Source organism: Ostrea edulis, chromosome 5 (assembly GCF_947568905.1).
Source record: "Ostrea edulis chromosome 5, xbOstEdul1.1, whole genome shotgun sequence".
Classification (NCBI taxonomy): domain Eukaryota; kingdom Metazoa; phylum Mollusca; class Bivalvia; order Ostreida; family Ostreidae; genus Ostrea; species Ostrea edulis.
The window spans coordinates 62691742-62716392 of record NC_079168.1 but is presented as its reverse complement, the minus strand read 5'-3'; the positions used below and the strand labels follow the sequence as shown (position 1 = coordinate 62716392).

The 24651-nt window shown below is 34.8% G+C and overlaps 2 protein-coding genes across 2 annotated transcripts; both read right to left on the bottom strand.

Annotated features, from left to right (window-relative positions):
* Positions 1-294: 294 nt before the first annotated feature.
* Positions 295-3261, bottom strand: LOC125652883 (spidroin-1-like). Its single transcript, XM_048882350.2, has 3 exons — positions 3228-3261; positions 487-1361; positions 295-392 (listed from the first exon to the last, which is right to left on the bottom strand). Exons 2-3 carry the CDS (start codon positions 1357-1359, stop codon positions 384-386), a joined length of 882 nt encoding a protein of 293 aa, XP_048738307.1. The 5' UTR covers positions 1360-1361; positions 3228-3261; the 3' UTR covers positions 295-383.
* Positions 3262-20750: 17489 nt separating this feature from the next.
* LOC125651081 (spidroin-1-like) lies at positions 20751-23059 on the bottom strand. Its single transcript, XM_048879674.2, has 3 exons — positions 22997-23059; positions 20954-21723; positions 20751-20845 (listed from the first exon to the last, which is right to left on the bottom strand). The coding sequence occupies exons 2-3, from the start codon at positions 21719-21721 to the stop codon at positions 20837-20839; spliced, it is 777 nt and encodes a 258-aa protein (XP_048735631.2). The 5' UTR covers positions 21722-21723; positions 22997-23059; the 3' UTR covers positions 20751-20836.
* Between the last annotated feature and the right edge of the window lie 1592 nt (positions 23060-24651).

The following is a 24651-nucleotide window of genomic DNA, read 5'->3' as shown; positions in this document are numbered from 1 at the left end:
TTAGCGAGACTATTTGAAATCGGGGCTTAGATTTAAATCCATATTGTGGCTAATTATTGCAATATTTCGTTGAACTAACTATTATAAGTAATTGCTATGTACGCATAGGAAAGACAAAATGTATATACGATGTGTCCTTTAACTTATGAACAGTATGTTTTTGCTATTTTAGACATAGAACGTTGAAATCTAGCTTTATAATTGAAAATAATGTATGTTGACATTGTTGTAAAATGATTGCACAAAATATAAAGTTTAAAATGGTTATACTAAATAAGAAAGAATAGCATTATCTAAATCTGTTATAAGATTTATTACAAATATATCTCTATCCACAAACAAGTAAACCAAAAACTGATTAATCCTCTGTTTTTGTCTCCCTTTTAGTATGCCTGGAAAGCAAGAAAAACCATCATATCATTCCATACAATTGATTCTTCCGAAAATAGAAGTGAAATTCAAAATTGTTTGATCACTGGTTAGTACCTTTCTGCTCCTGAAGCCACCCATCATAACTGGGTAGCTATAAGAGGGCATGTAGTATGAAGGAGCCCATCCGCCAATTCCTCCTACACCACCAGAGGAAGCGGCAGCGGCGGCGGCAGCAGCACCTTGTCCAGCAGCAGCGGCGGCAGCGGCGGCAGCTGCACCTCCAGCAGCAGCAGCGGAAGCAGCTGCAGCTGAACCGCCACCAAAACCTCCAAGACCACCAGCACCAGAGGCAGCAGCGGCGGCAGCAGCAGCGGCAGATCCACCTCCAAATCCACCAAACCCACCAAGACCAGAGGAAGCAGCGGCGGCTGCAGCGGCAGCGGCAGATCCACCTCCAAGACCACCAAAACCACCAAGACCAGAGGAAGCAGCAGCGGCGGCGGCAGCAGCAGCAGCACCTTGTCCAGCAGCGGCGGCGGCAGCTGCCGCAGCAGCTGAACCACCTCCAAGTCCACCAAAACCAGAGGAAGCAGCGGCAGCAGCAGCGGCAGCGGCTGATCCACCTCCAAGACCACCACCCATTAATCCATAAACTGGGTAGCTATATGAGGGTCGGAGATAATATCTAGGGGCCCATCCACCAAATCCTCCAACACCACCAGAGGCAGCAGAGGCGGCAGCAGCGGCGGCGGCACCTCGTCCAGCGGCAGCGGCGGCGGCAGCGGCAGCAGCACCTCCTGCAGCAGCAGCGGAAGCAGCTGCGGCTGACCCACCACCAATACCACCACCAATCATTCCTCCACCAATCATTCCTCCGCTAACAATAGATCCGCCCCCAAGTCCACCCATCATAAGTCCATAAGACTTTGGGTAGTAGTCTGCAACAGCGCAGGCAATGATGCAAGCGAGGGCTAGAAGTCTCAGCATATCTGTTGGGGAAAAAAGAAATTGATAACGTACTGCATGTCGGTGCGACAAAGACCAAATCCTTTCATTCTATGATATCAAGATACTATCTACTATCATTAACAAATATTAAACTACATAGTGGTTATTCGTCATAGTCTTAAACAGCTTGGAAACAGCAATGATTAGAGTTGAAAAAAGAGGTTGGGGAAAGCAAGAAGTTTTGACTTTGTACATATATACAGAATTCAGGACTTGTGACTTAAACTATAATTGAATCTGTATCACTCGTATACTTAGCAAGAACTTAATTAAGTTTTCCTATTATATTATAGCATGGGCAAAATCAAAATGGTACGAAGTCATTTTTAAACCTTAACCTTGAACAATTTGACTGTTGAATTGAGGAGGATAACAAGTAAATATTCAATGATTATCGTATATAAGCATTTTGGTTCTATAACGTGCCATAACACCGACGCCCCGTGTCACAGCAGGTGTGGTAGGATAATTATCCCTCCCTGCTCAAAGGCCGAAAAAGGTAAGCTCAGGCCTACATTTTACAGCCATTCGCCGGCGATAATGACGTCTCCATATAAGTGAAATATTCTGGAGAGGGAGGTTAAAACAATATACAATCAGTCAATCATTTATTTAATAATTATCTAATATTAAAACACTTTTGATTTTGGTCCTAACATAAAAGGTATAATGTTAAAAATTTGTAAAGTGCAATTGTTTCCTGATAGCAAATACTCTAATTAATTAAATGTATAGTTTACCATAGTAAACTATGGTATAAAAGTTTTTAATGTAATACATCGAAGAGACTATCCAATTTTTTAAGCGTACATGTATTTCATGAAAATGCCAAGATAACGAACAGTGATCACTCTCATAATTCCTTTAAGGATTAAGGATTACAAAATTAAGAGTTGGGCAAAAACGGACCATTGGATATATCAGAGGTAAGATCAGGTGCCTAGGAGGAGTATGCATCCCCTGCCGACCGGTCACACCCACCGTGAACACTATATCTTGATCAGATAAAAGACGAATCTGTAGTCAAAATCAGTATGTAAAGAACAGCTTAACAATTTGTTTGAAACACGTCAGACAGCATCTGACCCAATTACAGGTATTGAGAAATTGGATCATTTTAACTATCAAAGTAACTGTGTTAGTTTGGAATACAATTAATATTTAATTTTGTTGTAGTAGCAATAGAAAGTACATAGTGTTGATTTATTTAATTAATATTTAATTTTGTTGTAGTAGCAATAGAAAGTACATAGTGTTGATTTAATTAATTAATATTTACTGTAGCATCACAAATTACATCAAAATATGATTAAATGCATTCATTCAGAACATCAATGATATTTCACTCACAACAAAGTGTTAAAGTATATTGTCATAGTTAACTGAATCTTCATTTTTGTTTTTACTGTATTTGTTAATCAAAATGTTTCAAAGTATCCAAGATAGTAAACTATAGTTAAATATTATTGAACTTTTACTAGGTTAGTACATGTATATCATTAAGAGTACAATGAAAAAGTGGATTGTCTTTTGCTCTAATATCGTATGAGTAAAAGTAAACCTTGGTTCATCATTTGTAGAGTACATGCATTTGTTTCTTTTCTCTGCAATTCTTAACTTTCCATCTATACGTCTTCTCGAGTATTTTTGAATCGATCAAATTTTATCTATATTGGATAACTTGACACATTTTTATTTATATTGGCGGAAAAAAAATTGCATGAACTTATATTCAAATCATATAACAATGAGGTGCATTTATGAGTGAATGAAACCCGTAAATTTGTAATCATTATTTAGTTTTAGAATCTTTTTACGTCGTCGATGGAATAGAAAAAATATCTCACCTGATTTTTGGGTCTTGGTAGCTACGGTGGTGTAGTGAAGCTTTTCCAACTTATCATGGATATATATACTTTTTCAATAGCCACGTTAGAGAAAGGGGCGGGGAATGTGGTCGTTTTTTTTCAAATTGATTATCAAGGAAGCTCGTTTTCTTTGAAAAATTGATATTCTTGAAATATTCCATGTGACATTTCAACGGTTTCAATTCTACTTGATGTGTCGTATAATTCAGGGTTTTTTCTTTTTTGATAATTTCATATCCTGTCTGAATTGAAATTTCCACTCAAATACCGAATAAGAAAGGCAGTGTTTGTGGGTCTTTGTAATTGAATAAATTGAATTTCAGTGGTCATTTTCGAAAACAAAATTACGATTAAGACAGAGATTTTGAATCTGCTTTACACTCAAATGAGTTTAGTCATTCAGAAATATAGAATTATAAAAGAATGACAGTGTTTTAAAAGTTTCATCTTAATCGTAAGATGTTTTTGTGACCCTCACAGTGCTAAAGAAAGTGTAATTTTGGAGGGGAAAATGAAGTACATATTTAGAAATGATAACGAATTACAAATATTTTTTACTTCGGTTGATGATGTATCTTAAAAAGTTTGAGAATACTGTCCTAAAAGAGAATCTTAATTGAAAGCATCAACTAGGCTTTCAAAATTTTAAGAATTCTAAACTATTTCCATGGAAATATACAGGAATACGCAATTTCCGAGTTGCCCAAATTGATCTCTCCCTTTGTGGAACTTTTACGTACAGTGAGTCGTAAAACATACTTTCGTCCACACGTGGTGGGTACAAATGCTTATCGCTGCCTTCATATATTACCTAAATGACGATTATCAGACATTAAATAATCGCCCAAATTGCTGGAACACACAATTTCAGTAAGTTTTTGAGTATTTGATAAAATAGCTCAAATAAAAATCAATAATCACCATCTTTCATTGATTAAAGTATCAATCATGCAGAAGAGGAAGTGAAAATAAGTTAATATATAATTCAATGGCCATTTAAATATTATTCTTCATATGGTCAGTTTAATGTATACCAACGGCTGATAAAAGACAATAGTTACGCTTTCATAACTTTTATCCTTGTTTACATAGCTAGTTTATAATACATGCATACATCGTGTACCCATCCAGGCGTTCAATAGAATATTGAACGTACCTCCATCACAGAAGAGCTGATATCTCGAAAGTTGCTTATTGGATTATGACATCTTTTATTTAAAATTTGAAACAGAAATAGCGATTTTGAATCTTCACTTTCTTAAAACTTATTACTATTGATACTATTATCTATGCAAGGGCACTTGTGCGACACTTTCAAAAATTAGAAATGTATGATATATCATTCAATTATACCTCTAAATATACTTTAGCAGGTGCATTTCGATAAACACAAAATCTTAAAATGACACATATTGAATATAACTATTAATGGGATATTAACAATCAGTCTTATAACAATAGGGATTACTTCAGTTTAGAAAAACAAAATCAAAAGACGATCAGTATGCATTTGTTGGAAACGCTATATATATATATATGTTAAAGGTCAAGAAACACAATACTCTAATATAACATTTCACTGTTAGCGCTTTCGGCTTTAATGCCTCTTCAAACAGCTATAAAATGAAATACAATTTTATATATATATATATATATATCTGTGTGTGTGTTTGTATGTATGTATGTACGTGTGTGTCTGCACAGACTAGTTATAATAAATTGTAAACAGGTGAGTCTTTAGTTTAGATTTAAAGATACAGAGACTAGCAGCAGTTCTGATATCATATGGTAGAGCATTCCACAGTTTAGGGCCGTTTTCTATATTTGTTGAAGCAACTGTCTATGATGTCAAAAATTCTAGTCTTTAATTTATCGTGAGGAATGGTCGTGTATAGTGTTGAAAAGTCATAGGTTTTAATGTTAGAATGATTTAATTGTCAATGAATTTTCTTCACACTTCGTAAAGCGTTGTGTCGAGGATACTCAATACAATTAGCACTAAATCATTTGCGGGTTCTTGTTATCAAATAGAGTTGGAAGTATTATCTTGTAAAACAAAAAGCGAAACTGATGAAGATTGCCTCTTGTAGTCTTGTTAAATGTACTCTGAAATCATTTTTGTTCTGAAATTCATACGAACTCTATTGAATGAATATCATTTCAATATTTTTTTCAGTATGAAAGGTGAAGATAACGAACAGTTATCAAATTGATAACTGCTACAAAGAATACAATATTGACGAGGCCTAATAAAATTCAAGTTATCACGTTTTGTGCAATTGTAGCGAATCGTTTCACTAGCATGATTGAATGTATCTTGCTTAACGTCTCGCTCGAGAATTTTTCACTCAGATGGAGACGTCACCAAGACCGGTGAAGGGCTTCAAATTTAGGCCTTTGCTTTGCACTCACGGCCATTGAACAGCGGTTCTGATGTACACAGTATTCTTTCATATGCATGTGAAATTTGGGGTTTTCATAAAGCATCGGACATTGAAAAGGTGCATCTTTCTTTTTGTAAAAAAGTGTTAGGAGTAAAGAAAAGTATGGTATATTGTGAACTTGGCAGATTTCCACTGTACGTTAGAAGAAAATTGAGAATTTTTAAATTCTGGTTAAAAATGAAAACCACGAATAACAGTATCTATCAGAAAATATGATTGTAAACAATGACAGTTGGATAGTTAATGTGAAACATGATCTGTCAAGCATTGGTTTAGAATATTTGTTTGAAAAGTCGTGTGTGAATCAGCTTAAAGATTATAAAATAATATAATTCAGAATATTGGATATTTACAAACAAAACCTAATGTCGTCTATTTGAAGTTCTACAAAAAGTGTTCTTTATCAACATTTAATATATAACTTTTGTTTTCAATTATATCTCAAAAGACCAATCAACTTAAAAGGGAAAACAATTATCATTAAATTCAGAACGTCTTCACATTCTTTGAATATTGAAAAAGGCAGGCATAACAATATTTTAAGGACTGCGAGGCTTTGTAAATTATGTGATTATAATGATATAGAAGATGAGTTTCATTTTATCCTGAAATGTCCATTTTACAAAGATTTTAGAAAGAAATATATTAATGTATTTTATTACACAAAACCAAGTGTCTTTAAATGAATTAAGTTCCTTAGTGTAGACAATACTGAAGAACTCAATAACTTAAGAAAATTCTTGGTTCAAGCTGTGAAAATACGAAGTTTAGCATTGTAAGTCAATAATGTAATTACAGTATTATTCTTATAACATGTGTATCTCATACTGTGATTACTTATATATTATTTTAATTTGTAATTCCTTCTCCTTCTATCTTCTCCTGTCCACTCACCTGTTGTTTATCTTATACAATTAGATATACTGTGTATATACATGTACATGTATATGTGCTACATGTATTCCGATGAGTTGTATAACTCAAGGACAATAAAGAATTGAATTGAGGGTGCCACACCTACTGTGACACGGGTCGTCCGTTTTTAAGGTCATCTCCGAGGACCCATGATATTCACACCTGATGTAGAGCCTGTCACTACCTGTTTTAACGACTCAGGATTCGAACAAGCTCTTGCATATTAAATCAGTTAAACGATATAAACACCATATGCAGGTGAAAATGGAATACTGCAACATAGATATTGGAAGTTGAGGATGGAGAAGCTGAAATCAAATGTCTAATCTTTATTCAGGATATATAAAGCGCTAAATATAATATGTAATTACTCTAAAATGCTGCACAGGATTATAAAAAAATGTACAGGTAAATGACATCACTCTAAAAATATATAAAACAATTAATTAAAAGCAACAATTAAATTATCAATAAGTTAAGAAAAGGGAACATATAAATTGTTTTTAGATTTGCATGAAAAACAAATACAACATTGTATACAGTCAATAAATTAAGATGAGAACGATCTAATACAACATTGTATACAGTCAATAAATTAAGATGAGAACGATCTAATACAACATTGTATACAGTCAATAAATTAAGATGAGAACGATCTAATACAACATTGTATACAGTCAATAAATTAAGATGAGAACGATCTAATACAACATTGTATACAGTCAATAAATTAAGATGAGAACGATCTAATACAACATTGTATACAGTCAATAAATTAAGATGAGAACGATCTAATACAACATTGTATACAGTCAATAAATTAAGATGAGAACGATCTAATACAACATTGTATACAGTCAATAAATTAAGATGAGAACGATCTAATACAACATTGTATACAGTCAATAAATTAAGATGAGAACGATCTAATATAACATTGTATACAGTCAATAAATTAAGATGAGAACGATCTAAGAGTAGAAGGGGTATGCTTTTTAAAAAAGAAAAGTTTTATAACACTTTTTAGATTTGTTTCGGATCTCATTGTTTCAGGCAATGTGTTCCACAGTGCAGCGCTAGACACACCACACCGTCCATTTCCTAATGCCTTTGTCCGAACGCTTAGCTGGATGAGGCACATCGAGTTTTCAGAGCGTAGTAATACTGGCTGGTACATGCACTTTGAGGAGTTCTTGTAGATAAAGTCGTGCCGTTTGTTTTAAAATGGTTAGTGTTAAGAGTAAATCCGTCAGAAAATCATGAAAAATACCAAAAATCGTCCAGAAGGGTAGCCACAAGACAAGGATTTTTTGTTGCTTAATATTTTCTTCATATGTGTTAAAGTGGAAATATCATCCTAAAATTTCCCAATCCTGCATCGATTTTTAGTAACAGCTCATTTGCATAATAGTAGCAATTGATTTATTACAATGCATTCATTTTGAAATTCTGTTTTTCTTATAAAAACGTGTTATCAAAAACACAATAAATACTGTAAAAATGAATTCTGGTGATTAGATTAATTTTTATGAGATCTTGAGATAGGCCCACATTAATAATTACCCCCCCCCCCCCTTTTGAGAAGCTAATTTCTATCACGAGCAGGTGAAAAAATAGATGTAAATAAAAAATATTCCTTAGACTATTCCTAGTTCCAACATATATACAAATATTGAGCTTGGCAAATAATATCTACATGGCGAAAATTGAATTAGAAATAGTATATATAGCTACAATTTAGTATGTTTTGATTATTAAAGATGATTGTAAAATTAATGTTTCCTTTGCTTATTATTTTGCTGAAAAATATTGTTTAGAACCTTATTCAATTTTTACATTAAAATATAATTGATTTTTGGATATTGTAAAGCGCTGTTTTGAAAAATCTACAAAAATGTATTATTGAGGGTTTGGGCGTTTTTATCTCCCATTGTAAGAACTCTTCAATATTGTTTGGTGAAAAAAGCAGTTGTACAAACGATGCAAGGAGGTAATCTCAATATTTCATGTTATTTTTCAACTTACGGGAGTTGTTGTGGAACATCGCTGCACTACGAAAGTGAAAATAGATTGTTAAATATAGATGAGTGTTCTAAAGAAACCACAACTCATTTAAGACGCTCAAACAGGTCTGGAAATTTCGGCGACTTAGCATTTCTTGTTTACAGTACTAAAGTGGAATATGTACGACTTACGATAGCTACTTGTTTAAAAGTTAGCATCGTGATGAGTTCGGTATGTACTGGAGTGATCAACAAAGTAATATGCCAATGTGAAGGTCATTCCAAAACCAGTAAGGCGAAAGCGAGCAGAGGTACACAGCCATCCCCATGCAAAGAATACTGCATAAAAGACAACTCATTACAGTGGGAACTGGTAAGAGATAAAAACAGAATGTTAGAGGTAATGCTAATATCATAAGAGTTGCATTTTAAATATAGTACGAATTGATAGGCTGCATGTTTATTTACAAATGAAATATGCATTCATGGCATTTACAGTGCAGGTCTCTGATAAATGACTACAGTATTCATGTTTTAAAGCCCATATATTTTTCGAAAATAGAAAGGGTTGGGTTGTGTTACAATTGTTAGCAGCAGGGCTCACACTGAACCAAAATACTGTCACAACCTGGCATGTCAACTCTTGCATATTGCAATGTTTGTTAGGGCTATATATTTGATATTCTTCCATCATACAACATAGATTTGTTTTGCTTATATCATACATACTGGAACTTTTTTTCACAACATTTTGAAAAATGTATTTTACCAGTCTACATCTGACAGTCAGTCGATAGTCAATAACATTGTTTTAACGTCAATTAAGTGTGTTCAATTCAATTATATTTCCATGATAACAATGATTTATATTCTATTTTTTACCACTAAGTTTACTCAATGGTATTTCATATTCAAAACAGTGAGGAATTTCATTATCAACTCTATAAATTAGTATAACTGAGTACAATGAGAAGTAAAAAACACAATCCTTGCAGTTTATTGAAAGGTCATCACAGAGATACACAAGACAACGTCATGCACATTGAATTATTTTATATTGCTTAACAAGTAATGTGTACTACATGTAGCATTTCACACATACAATAATTTACGTCTCTCAGTGAATTAGGATAGATAATTTTGATTGCATTCATTATGTGATATCATATTATCTGGTGCATCAAAATTGGTACCGTATAAGTTTTACATTATGACCCCTGGGTCGAGGCCTCTGCTAGTGGACTGTTAGTCCCCAAGGGTCTCTACAGCCCAGTAGCTAAGTACTTCGTTACTAGCTTGAAAATACGGATGTGTATTTAATTGCTGTTACAAAATTTAGAAATTCATTTCAAAATTAAGGATTATCTCCCTCATGCATAGCTCTTATCCTTGGACGAATTTGGCTCCAATCTTTTGGCACGCTGTTTTTGGCTATATTTAGCTCTAAAACTTCATAGTTATTTCGGATTTCAAACATTTCGGTTGAGCATCACTGAAGAGACATTATTTGTCGAAATGCGCATCTGGTGCATCAAAATTGGTACCGTATAAGTTTTACATTGTAATCAATTTACACATAACAGAATCTGAATAGGCTATTTTTGTTATGAATGATTTTTATGAATGATTATTTATGATATCACCTGTAATTTCTGACTGGTAACTTTATTGTGAAAGCCGAACATTTGCTGAATAGAATGTGTTGTATAACTTAAAAATGTAATGTATGTTTGACGTCATTCGTGAATGTGATATGATAATATGTAGTGATTGATATATATCACGATGAAGGTTCTTTTTACTACTGGTACCCCTTTTACAGATGCTAAGCTCAATAATATGATTTAATGGTGTTTAGTAGTCTAATTTGATAGTAGTATGAAAATGAATTATTTCCTAACCTGCTCTTGGACGATTTGACCCTTCCAATTTGTACTTTTTCTTCATTTTTGAAAAGTTGGTAATATGTCGATTTTTAGGAGTTGTCTGCCCTTTGATGTGTTTCATGTTTGATTATGACTTACGCCGTTTTTGGCAGAGGAGTGTCTGTTGTAACTTTGAAATACTTTTGAAAAAAAAATAAAATTAATTTTTTAGTGAAATAAATTACATTTGATTTTTACCCTTTTTCTGGGTTTTTGTATATAATGTTGATGAAAATATGCAAAATACAGATGGCGCTGCCTATGACGGCTATGTTGAAATTAGCAATTTTTGGGGAGTATTTTTAAATTGCTATTTTGGATGTCTACCTACTCACCAAATTTCATCAAGATGTGGTAACCTACGGTTTGGACAGTATTGCATGATTATTTGCTAGACAGGCTTTTAATAGATAATACGTTGTCGATATATCTTATGTTGAGGTGATGGCAAAGCAAAATATTTTTCCCCATGTAGAAGCTTTTGAATAAGCTCTGCTTCATACGAATATAAAAACAGGACAGCTAAGAATGGAATGCAATTCGTGCCCATGGGAATTCCAAGAGTGTTGGAAGACCTGATCGCCAAAGATATTGTCAATAAGGAACTCCAGCATATTTTTATGTCAACTTCAGAGTACTTGTGCCTGGAATCATTGTGCGTGGCGTTTAACAAAGTAATTTTTTTGGGATGACTGATCCCTTGATATGAATATTTCCTTTTTCCATATTTGTTGAGGAAGCATATGAGATATGTGAGCTCGAAATAAAGGACACCACAGAGTCGTCCACTTCTGCTTCATACTTAGATATTTTATTGAAAGTAGACATTTACGGCAAACTGATAACTCAACTGTATGACAAATGGGATGATTTCAGCTTCTACATCGTCAACGTCCATACTTATGTAGCAATATTCCATTATCACATGCATATGGTGTTTATATATCTCAACTCAATCGATATGCAAGAGCTTGTTCTGCGTATAATCAGTTTTTAAATCGAGGTAAGCTACTGACAAAAAAGTTGATGGTACAGGGGTTTCAACAGTCTCGATTGAACTCAGCATTTCGCAAATTCTATGGTCGTTATAACGATCTAGTTCGTCAATACAACCTATCATTGGGTCAAATGCTGTCTGACGTGTTCCATACCGATTGTAAAGCCGTTCTTGGCACACTGATTTTAACTGCGGATACCTCCGTTTACCTGAACAGGATATAGGGCTCACGGCGGGTGTGACTGGTCGACGGGATGCTTACTCCATCTAGGCACCTGATCCCACCTCTGGTATGTCCAGGGGGTCCGTGTTTGCCCAACTATCTATTTTGTATTGCTTGTAGGAGTTATGAGATTGATCACTGTTCGTTATCTTCACCTTTCACATGTCTATGATGTCAAATAGTCAACTCTTTAATTCATCGCGAGAAATGGTCGAGTAAAGTGTTGAAAAGTCATATGTTTTAAAAATTCTAAAAATCTATCTTTATGTATATTTTGCTTCAAATAAAGTTAAACAAGTGAGAGGAAAACTACATCAATTAAACAAAATCCAACAAACAGTACACAGAGAAAGTTTCTACTAGACATATCGCAACTTATTATATACCTAAAATCACTAACAGTAGGGTCTTCATACTTTACGGTGTCTTAATCTTGCGTGTAAAGAATTTAGAAGGAAGGATCACGACGCATGTGACCTGTAAACAGAGGGAAGATACGCCTCTAAAACATCTGACTTTACCTCTGGTGTGTCCAGGGTCCGTGTTTTCCCTTTCCCTCATTTCATATTCTTTATAGTATTGATGGATTGATTGCTGTTTATCTTCACCTTTTCTTGTAAACTATCAGAAATCGTCCGGTTTTCTCTTATATGTATATTCGAGGAAGAAAAGATTGTCTAGAAGCTCTAGATCTCTTGACATCACGATCTGCTTTTTTGTGGACTGTCCATATCTCCTACGTCACCCAAATTCATAATGTTCTGATGAGAATTGTTAACGTACCTCCATTTTGTAAAGTTTCAAAAATCGACTCATTCCAATACTAGTACCTGTCAACGCTACTCTTGCTGAAGAACGAATTCGACTCCTTCATTTGTAGCCTAAGGAATATCTCAATAAATGAAAGAAAGAACTTATTTACTTTTATCATTTTGGTAACTTAAATTATTCATATCCATCTATGCTGTCCAAACAGTCTGCTAAAATTTTGAAATTTTTACGTGACAATATATTATGACTACGGATTGCTCCGTTTACCTGGTCAAAATATAGGATTTACGGCGGTTGTGACGGGGCGACAGGGGATGTTTACTTCTCCTAGGCACCTGATCCCTCCTCTGGTGTGTCCAGGGGTCCGTGTCTGCCCAACTCTATTTTGTATTGCCTATAGGAGTTATGAGATTGATCACTGTTCGTTATCTTCACCTTTCATAAACTGATGACTCTTGATCGTGAATAATATTAAGACTGAATATTCTAAATTGTCTCGTTGAAAAAACTTGCTTCATTGTGGATTATTTATTTGAATAGCGCCGGTACTGTTGCTTGATACGATTTCACCGCCGAAATCAGAAAACAATGTGCGGTTTTTGATTTATTATGCCTTAATTATATGAAAGTTGTCAGCTTCTAAAAGATATATCGTCACAAAATTTGCAACATAGTGATCACTCAGGGAAGTAACTAAATGCTAACTAATTATAAATGTTAAACGGAGAATCGTTTATGAATAATGTTTCCTTTAGTAGCATATATTTTGTCTTATCTTTGTTAATTTCATTTTCTTTAAACCAAATGTCAAACATATTTCAAATATAGTATACAACATGTTTGCAGCAAAACGTTTTAACAAGACAATTTGTTGATTTATTCTCGAGAACATAAGTTTTCAACACTTTATCACATTAAGTCTCATAGAAAAGTTTTTCTTAATTTTTCGATTTTTCCATTCTTGGTTTATTCGAGCGTCCATTTCAATTCACCGTGAGCAGAATCCAGAGTAATTTTATTTCCGATAATGTTTCAGGAGTTGTCTGGATATTCCATACGAAATATATTTACTTTATTAGAGATTGAAAGAAGGGGCATTGTTATCTAAAGAATATACTGTAAACGTATTATATTTGGCGTGTACGATATTTGGCGGAAATCGTTTTTTCAACAAGTTAGCGTAGATTTGATTTAGCGCATTCCTGAATTACTTTAAACATCTAGATTTACGGATGGCATTTAGCGATGTACTTGATTTAGCGGAAGCTGCGTTCCGCCAAAGGCGCTAAATAGAATACACAGCCAAATGTAATACATTTACAGTATATTGGCCAGCAGTGTATTCTGCTAGATGCTGGTATTAGAATTGTACGTTTTCAGTAAATTATCGCAAGCAGTTTGATAATTTGAATGTACTCGAAGCTTCCAATCGACCATCTCAGAATTTTCTACATAAATAGGGCGTTTGATCACCAACAGGATTTTTAGACTGAGTTCAGTAAACAGTATTAGGTGGTCATATTCCTCAAATGGATGTTCTTTATATACGCATTAGAAAATTTCATAATATTTTAATTAATTAATCGTTTGCTTGAAATGAAAACATGCATTGAACATAATACATAAGCTTCAATCATGTGTATATCAAACCATTATCAATGTATTTTTTGTATCAGTATTGAAATCACCAACACAGTATATTGTACCGTTTTTATAAGCGAAATACTTCGCATTGTATACTTCTATAATCAAAATTAAACAGGTCTGTTGAAGAAAGTCGACATTCAATGACTAAGAGTTTATCAGAACTTACCTCTAGATCCAGCATGTTTTCATGTATTGATTTTATCTCCTATATAAAGATCCCGTGGGGATCCGGGTTAGAATAGGTCCTCAATACCCCCTTGCTTCTCGTAAGAGGCGACTAAATGGGGCGGTCATTCGGATGAGACCGCAAAAACCGAGGTCCCGTGTCACAGCAAGTGTGGCACGATAAAGATCCTTCCCTGCGCAATAGCCATAAGTGCAGAGCATAGGCCTAAATTTTGCTGCACTTCACCGGCAGTGGTGACGTCTCCATATGAGTGGAATATGTTCGAGAGGGACGTAAAACAATATACAGTTCTATATAAAATAAATTTTTTGGAATGTTTAAAAAAGAAGCCTATACCTTCCCGGATATTCTTCAATGGGAAGAAACTTACGTTTTATATATTTCATAATATCGGGTGCGACCGGTCGACAGGGAATGCTTATTCCTCCTAGACACCTGATCCCACCTCCGGTATGTCCAGGGTTCCGTGTTTGTCTTATATTGGTCACTACTCGTTACATTTACCTTTTGATCTGGAAGTGGGCAGCCGTTAAGATCATTCAAAATCAAAGAGTGATTAATTTTGTACTCTCTCCTAACGTCAGCCTTTCCTTGATTGGTCGCCATATAAAGCAAAGCATACAAATACTACATATCTGTGGCATTTTTCTCTTTCAAATTTACGGGATTGCGCCCGTTGTCTTCGTACTGTTAAATTGAACCCTGAAAGCTTTCATATTCCAATTGTGTTTAATTGCGCAATGTTTGCATTTTTCAGTTCAATTACATATTTGATACGAGATTTTCTATTGTTATTCCTTGTATTGTTCCCGTAGTTCACTCTTTATTGAACTGTTCGTCTGTCTGTACACTTTTCACGACTTCTTCTCCTGAACCACTGGGCCACTTTCAACCAAACTTAGCCGATAACATCCTTGGGTGAAGAACGTTCAAGTCATATCCCCTTGAAAGGGGAGATAATTACAAAAATAAAAAAATAGAGTGGGGTCATTTAAAATCTTCTCAAGAACCACTAAGCCAGAAGAGCTGACATTTACAAGAAACTTTCTAACACAGTGCAAATTCAAGTTTGTTACAATCATGGCCCCCAGGGGTAGGATGGGGCCACAATAGGGATCAAAGTTTCCCATTTTGATATGTAGGTAAAATCTTTGAAAATCTTCTTCTCAAGAAATACTGGGCTAGAAAAGTACAAATTTTCATGAATGCTTCCTAACATAGTGTAAATTCAAGTTTGCTAAAATCATGAACCCCGGGGGTAGAATGGGGCCACAATAGGGGATCAACGTTTTACATACAAATATGTAGGGAACATCTTTAAAAATCTTGTTATCAAGAACCACTGGGCTAGGAAAGTACAACTTAACATGAAAGCTTTCTGACATAGTGCAGAATCAAGTTTGTTAAAGTCATGGTCCCCGGGGGTAGGATGGGCCCTAGATAAGTGATCAAAAGTTTACATACAAATAAATACATGCATATAGAGAAAATCTCAAGAAACATTCGGGTGTGTCCAGGGGTCCGTGTTTGCCCAACTATCTATTCTGTATTGCTTATATAAGTTTTGAGATTGATCACTGTTCGTTATATTCACCTTGCATTCGGCCAAAGAAGTTTACATTTACATGAATGAAAAGTGCAGATTCAAATTTGCAATAATCATGGCCACCGGGGGTAGGTTAGGGCCACAATAAGGATCAAAGTTTTACATGAGAATACATAGGGGAAATCTTTAGATATGGATCAAGGTGACTCAGGTGAGTGATGTAGTCAATGAGCTTGTTTTCTTATACACCCTCAATTGGCTGTGTACCGTATATGATGTGGAATACATTTTCACATTCATTGGCTTCTCTCATTTTAATCACAGCAAGACATACACACGAGCTTATAAGAGTGTTCGAAGCACCGCTCATAGTTTGCAGTATACTTTTGGACTATTCTGTATCTTTTAAAGTGCTTGTATCAGTAAAAAGCATTCAAAATTATTATTTTCGCCCAGAAGGAGGTATTGGATTTATCTGAACTAATGTCATGAAGTAGTTCCTTTATGCCTATAAAGTCAATATCCAATTAAAAATGCCTTGGTACCGACTTTTTTTTGCTATGCATAATTCTATGGATAGATGCTCTGTTAGCAGAAATCTAAAGACGTTCCATAAATTTGTAGCAATTATAAAAGTAAATCTGCATGGAAGTATTGCTTTGAATGAAAGCTAATTGAACTTTTCTCAGAAGATTACGTGTTCATTTTTCATTTTATATAATGGAATCACGTAGATCTGCTTTTGGTCACCCCTTTTAACGCCTCTTGCAAGTACGAAACTCTTCCATCTTGAAGTTGCAAAAGAGGTTCAATAACAGAGGAAGCTTTTAACGGTCATTTTGTCGTCTGATCGTGTTTGGGAAGTACAAGAAAGAAATTTTTTGACTAAATGCAACCGTTTGATATGACGTCGAGTCAACATATGCAGTGATTTACCCATAGTATTTGTTGATTTGCTAACATTGATACAGAAAGATGAACGATAACGAACAGTGATTAATTTCATAGCTTCTATACGCAATACAAAATAGATTGTTGGTCAAACACGGACCCCTGGACACACGAGAGGTGGGATGAGGTGCTTGGGAGGAGTACGCATCCTCTGTCGACCGGTCACACCCGCGGTGAGCCTTATATCCTGATCAGATAAACGGAGTTATCCGTAGTCAAAATCAGTGTGCAAAGAACGGCCTAACAATCGGTATGAAACACATCAGACAGTATTCGACCCAATGATATGTGTATTGACGAACTATATCGTTATAACGACATTAGATTTTGCGAAATGCTGACTTCAATCGAGACTGCTGAAACTCCTGTACCATCAACTTGTTTGTCAGTAGCTTACCTCAATTTAAAAACTGACCGTACGCAGAACAAACTCAGAACAAGCTCTTGCGCATCGAATCAGTGGAGAGATATAAACACATATGCAGGTGATAATGGAATATTACTACATAAATATGGGAAGTTGACGATGGAAAAGCTGAAATTATCTCGTTTATCATACAGTTAAGTTATAAGTTTGCCATTAATGTCTACTTTCAAGAAAATATGTAAGTATGAAGCAAAAGTGGACAACTCTGGGTTTTTTTTGAGCTCACAGGGATATATCGAATCGATATATGAATGAGAATTAGTATTGTTAATAGAGAAAACGTCGTCGATATATCTAAATATCGAATTGATCAAGGCCACAGCAAGAAATATTTTTCTTGTCATGTAAAAGTTTTTGAATAAATTCTGCTTCAAATGAATATAGAAACAGGTCAGCTAACAAAGGAGCACAGTTCGTGCCCCTAGGAATTCCTATAGACTGTTGGAAGACCACGGAAATATTGTCAATGATGAACTCTAGCATATTTTTGTTTTGATTTGTGCGTAGAATTAGAGTGGTGTTTCACAAAGTATTGTTTTGGATGACTGATCACTAGATATGAATATTTCCGTTTTCAATTTTTGTTAAAGAAGGAACAGTCTATGATGTCAAAAAGTCTAGTCTTTAAATTTATCTTGAGGAATGGTCGTGTAATGTGTTGAAAAGTCATAGGTTTTGATGTTTTTGAGTTGGGAAAAGTTTTGCGATTTCAAGTTTACTAAACGTTGTTTAGAATTTTTTAGAATCCACATTTGATTTACACCACTTTTGGTACATGTAGTCGCACAATATGTTTGAATTTTTCCTTCACAGCTGTTAATATTTTCGTGAGGAGTATAGATAGGGCTTGGATGAACACTTACTGGATCCAGCAATGTATCTTTGTACGGGTTTTTATGGAGTTTAGGAATCCAGTATAGGTACCGTAACTCATATTCATTCAACCCATTCACTCGGATATTAAATGTGTCTAAAACTGAAGCTCTGTTTTGAAGATTTCATCCTTTAAAAGGGCAGTTGGAGTATAAGTACGATTACCAAAAGTGGAATTAATGCCAAGTTTGTTTAAAATACAGTTGTAATAATGAGCCTTACAAACAAAGACAATGTTGTTACAAGCTTTGTCAGCTGGAACCAAAACATTCCTCATGTAACCTATCTAATTCTTTTATCATTTCTGGTTTACTTAAAACAGAAGGAGAGATGGGTATCTGGTACATCAAAATTGGTACCGTATAAGTTTTACATTACGACCCCTGGGTCGAGACCTCTGCTGGTGGACTGTGAGTTCCCGAGGGTCTCTACAGCCCAGTAGCCAAGTATTTCGTTACTAGCTTGTATATTTAATTGCTGTGATAAAATTTAGAAATTCAAAATTAAGGATTATCTCCGTCATGCATAGCTCTGATCCTTAGAGGAATTTTGGCTCCAGTCTTTGGCACTCTGTGTTTCCTTTTAATTCTTACAAGTTTATTGTTATTTTGGATTTCCAAAATTTCGGCTTGAGCATCACCGAAGAGACATTATTTGTCGAAATGCGCATCTAGTGCATCAAAAGTGGTACCGTATAAGTTTTACATGGTACATACTTTTGTTTTAATATATATAATGCGGGATTTTATTATTACTCTTTTGGGAGTTGTGAGATTGGTCGCTGTTCGTTGTCTTCACCTTGCTCTTATACATTTAATCCAATCTGACAATGTATCAAGTTCTCTTCATGATTACAACATTATTGTTGATAATAATGAAATGATATTGAATGAAAACTTTACTTTTCATACATGAATAGAGGATGTTTCTATCCATGGGGCCAATTGTAATCCTCATTAGACAAATAAAGTTTTAAATTCCATTCTTTGAAACAGTTTCTTGTCCAAAATATCCAATGATGTGTCAATATCTTATTTGATGATTAGGCATATATGTGGTTTATAAGTTCAAGGTATCAGTAAGCACATTAATTTATTTGTTGTGAAAAAATTCAGAATTTCTGTTTAATTCATGAAGAGAAAGATCTGAAATTAAGCACTTTGAGACGACACTTCCCCTCCCCCCATTAGCCATCATTAGCGAGGACTTGCTTTTTTAATTGATCAACATTTTGATATTGATTTAGTCTATATTATATTAAATAAAGATCAAACACTCTAAATCAGAAAGTAGGTGTAATTGCAAAATAATTGGGTTTTTTCCCTGTTGATGTTCCCCCAGGCTGAAGAAGGAGGGGGATTCGCTTTTTCTAAAATGGTGTAAATTTAATTTTAAAAAACCCTCTTTGAAAGAGGTTTATTATTTTAAAATTAGACTTTGCCTTGTGAAAAGCAGGTAATTACCATCTTTTAGAATACGTAAAAATTCATTTTCTTTAAGCGAGAATATGAAAAGTGAAGATAACGAACAGTGATCAATGTTATAACTCCCACAAGGAATACAAAATAAAGAGATGGACAAACACAGACTCTTGAATATACCAGAGGTGGGATCAGGTGCCTAGGAGGAGTAAGCATACCCTGTCGACCGGTTACACCCGCCATGAGCACTATATCTTGATCAGGTAAATACATGTATCTTATCAATGAAAGTGGAGCCAATGGCAGATTTTTCTTATATCAAAGAGAAGGGTATGGTTGATAGTACTAAGTAGTAACATTATTTTGTTTTACCCTTGCTGTTACCGGTAGTTACAAGTCTCAGAATGTGGTTAAAAAGGGAATTTTTTTTAAACCTGGAAGTTTTGTAACCCTTCTGCTCTAAGTTTAGAGTGATATAACAAATTTTATTAATCATGATAGATTTTTCTGAATTTAATTGTTTTCATCATATTTACCTCCTAAACATGAAATGAAGGAATTTATGTAAAATTTTCGTGAAAAGGTGTGAATTTTATTGTTTGTTTTCTCCTATTTAATTATGGTTTGGAATAGGAGATTGATTGATTTTATATTGTTTAAACTCTAGAAAGAGATGTTAAACAATATAAATCATTCAATCAATCAATATCCTATTCCAAACCAGAATCGAACTATTTTTTGAAACAAGGGTAAAGGTCAGAGCCGACGGGATTATGAGTCCAAAATATATTGCCAAAATGTTTCTGATTGATATGTGGTTCCACATAGGAAATGTGAATTTTTTCACGAACTTTGGTTCTGGACCATTGTGCATGGTTTTTACTGAGACAAGCACTTAAATCACTAAGGATGCCCATATTTCTAGACGTAACTTGATTCGATTAATTGAGTTTCTTTAATAAACACCAATTTCATTATGAAGTATAAGAACGTAGACAGAAATTCAGGAAATTGAAACACCATATTCACAGACGAATAAACGTATCTGACATTAATGCCAAATTACTGAGGAGAGTAGTTTACTACCTCTGCTAAACACTTGTCAGAAAGCATTTAGAGGCACCCAGAGGGGTTCAGCTCTAATATGTCATTTACTAGTAAACAATTGTATGGAAATCTGCTGACATTTATTGCACATATATTATATACAAACAAAACCATCACAAACTAATAGCACCGCCTTGTCTTTGTTCTTCTTTTAGTATACCTGAAAAGGAAAATATTGTGTTATTTTGCACTACTGTAATCCACTAAAAGTGTAATTCATTTTCATATTTTTAATGAAATTTCAGTAAATGAGATGAACTAAAAATACCTTCTTGCTTCTGAAGCCACCCATCATAACTGGATAGCTATAAGAGGGCATGTAGTATGAAGGAGCCCATCCGCCAATTCCTCCTACACCACCAGAGGAAGCAGCCGCAGCAGCGGCAGCGGCAGCACCTTGTCCAGCAGCAGCGGCGGCAGCAGCGGCAGCAGCTGATCCACCTCCAAGACCACCAAAACCACCAAAACCAGAGGAAGCAGCGGCAGCAGCTGCGGCAGCGGCTGATCCACCTCCAAGACCACCCAGACCAGAGGAAGCAGCAGCGGCGGCGGCAGCTGCAGCAGCACCTTGTCCAGCGGCGGCAGCGGCAGCAGCGGCAGCAGCTGATCCACCGCCAAGACCACCGAATCCACCAAGGCCAGAAGAAGCAGCAGCGGCAGCAGCGGCAGCGGCTGATCCACCTCCAAGACCACCACCCATTAATCCATAAACTGGGTAGCTATATGAAGGTCGTAGGTAGTAAGTAGGGGCCCATCCACCAATTCTTCTAACACCACTAGAGGCAGCAGCGGCAGCCGCGGCACCTCGTCCAGCGGCAGCGGCGGCGGCAGCGGCTGCAGCACCTCCTGCAGCAGCAGCGGAAGCAGCGGCAGCTGAACCACCCCCAAAACCTCCACCAATCATTCCTCCGCCAACCATTCCTCCGCCAACAATCGATCCACCCCCAAGGCTACCCATCATAAGTCCATAAGACTTCGGGTAGTAGTCTGCAACCGCGCAGACAATGGTGCAAGCGAGGGCTAGAAGTCTCAACATTTCTGTTGGAAAACAAAAGAAAATGGTGTCTAGAATTTCATACTTTGTATACTAGCAGGAATTGATCGTTTATTATGATGTGATCATTTTGAAGATTTTCTTTTGAACATATATGTAGATAAATAGATCAGTGCAATCTATATATCTAGTTCAAGATAATGTTATTAGGGAACATAAAATTGAAAGTGATCGATGAATATGGGTATTTTTATGAACCTAAACAGCTTGGAAAACAGCGATGGTTGAATTGAAAGAAGTGTCAGGGGTTGGGGATAGCAAGATGTGTTTAATTTTTATAATCATACGGAATTCATAACTTGAGATTAAAGCTATGACTGCTTTTGTATCTAGCATGTACTTAGTAAAAAGAGTTATGCAAAACACTTCATTATTATTCATCGCCTACATTTTATCTATTATAGCATGGGGAAAAACAAAATTGGGCGCCATATGTTTTTAAACAACGTTTTGAACACTTTGACTATGGAATTTGACATAATAAGTAGTAAAAATTCACTGCTCTTATTGTTTCAGTAGATTCTTAGGATTATCTCATCAAGCACTTCATTCTATTGATATTGCATGTCATATTTACTTTGAATATTGTGAATCGAGAGAGAGAGAGAGAGAGAGAGAGAGAGAGAGAGAGAGAGAATAATTATGGAATAATATATCCTTCTAATTGTTTTCATTTATTTGATATTAAAACTATTCTGGTTTTGACCTTAAAAGAAGATGTATACTGGCACACGGTTAAACAATGTAAAGTGCAATTGTTTTTTGACAGTAAATGCTATAATTAATTATAGCTTAACATAGTTAATTATAGTATGGAATTGTTTAATATAATATATCAAATTAACTATCATTATTTTTAGTACAACTCGATATGATATCAATATTGCTGTAGAATATAACTTTTACAAGGTTAATATATACTTAAGAGTACAATTTTGTCTTTCGTTATAATTTTGTATGAGTGAAAGTAAATCTTGGTTAATGATATAGAGATTAGATGCATTTTTGTTTTTTTTCCCCGTAATTCTTAATCTTCCCTTAAAATTCCTTCTTGTGTTTCAAATTGCATTAATTTTGGATAACTGTACACATATTTGTTGATATTCGTAAAACAATCGCATGTACTTGTATACAGATCAGATATCCAAAATGTACAATTATGAGAGGAGATCACAATCCGATAATTTGTAGTCATTATTTGGTTTTAGAGTTCATAAACATTTTGACGTTGTCGATGGAATATAAAGAATATCTCACCTGGTTTTTGGGTCTTGGTAGCTACGGTGGTGTAGTGAAGCTTTTCCAACTTATCATGGATATATATACTTTTTCAATAGCCACGTTAGAGAAAGGGGCGGGGAATGTGGTCATTTTTTTCAAATTGATTATCAAGGAAGCTCGTTTTCCTTGAAAAAATTATATTCTTGAAACATTTCATGACATTTCATCAAAGGTTTAAATTATACTTTAAGTGTTTTATAATTCAGGGTTTTTTCTTGAAATTTTAATTTCCTTTCTGAATTTAAATTGCGGGTCAAATACCGAATAAGAAATAAGAGTTTTTATGGATTTTGTAATTGAAATGATTGTACATCAGTTGCCATTTTCGCAATTTTTTTTTCCGATTAAGACAGAAATTTTGAATCTGCTTTACATCCAACTGAATATAACTATGCCCCGAGTAAGAATGGCAGTTTTAACATGGATGTATATACATAGATTTACTCATTGAAAAATACAATAGTAAATAATTATAAAAGAATTAAAGTGTTTTAAAATTTTCACTTTAATCGGAAGATAATTTCATTAAAAGGATCATAGTGCTGTAAAAAGTGGAGTTTTTGCATGAGAAAAATTATGCACGCATGTAGAGATGATAACACATTACAAATAATTTTACTTTTGGTGGTGATTCATTCTAAAAACATTGAGAATATTATTTGAAAAAAATTAATTGAAAGCATGAAATATGCTTCTAAACCTTAAGCATTTTAAACTATTTCCATGAAAACACGGAAATTGGAATATGGTATATTTTATTCAAAACTGGAATCAGAAATATTTTTTTTTTAAATACTCACTTTATCAAAAAGTAGTACTATGAATATTATTACCTATGTAAGGATACATGTACTTGTGTGTGATTTTCAGAAATTATGAGTGCATGATATATCATTCCAACATAATTATAAATATACTGATGCAGGTGCATATTGATAAACACACTATTCCTTACAAATATTAAAATGACTCTTATTGAACATAGATTTTAACGGGATATTAACATCTCAACTTTATGTCAAATGGAATGACTTCAACTTCTTCTTTTCCTTCCCATATTTATGTAACAATATTCCATCACCTACATGTGATGTTTATGTATCTCAACTGATTCGATATGGAAGATCTTGTTCTGTGTATGATCAGTTTTTAAATCAATGTAGGCTACTGACAAGGAAATTGATGCTACAGGGGTTTCAACAGTCTCGTTAATAGTCAGCATTTCGCATATTCAATGTATAGTTGTTAAATAATCTAGTTTGTCAATACAACCTATCATTGGGTCAAATACTGTTTGACGTGTTCAATAATAATTAATAGGACATTCTCTACACACTGGTTTGACTACGGATTACTCCGTTGAACTGATCAAGAGATGGAGCTCTCGGTGGATATAATCGATCATCAGAGGATACTTACTCCTCCTATACACTTGATTCTACCTCTGATGTGTCCAGGGGTCTGTGTATCTTAACTTTCTATTCCTTATAGATGTTATGAGATTACAAATTCAAGCTTTTAGAATTCTTGTGTGATGAAGATATCTGTCCATGGAATGAAAGTGACGGAAAATATTTTTGAAAAACATAACGATTATCCTGAGGGAATTATGTGTGATTTTCATAGGGTTT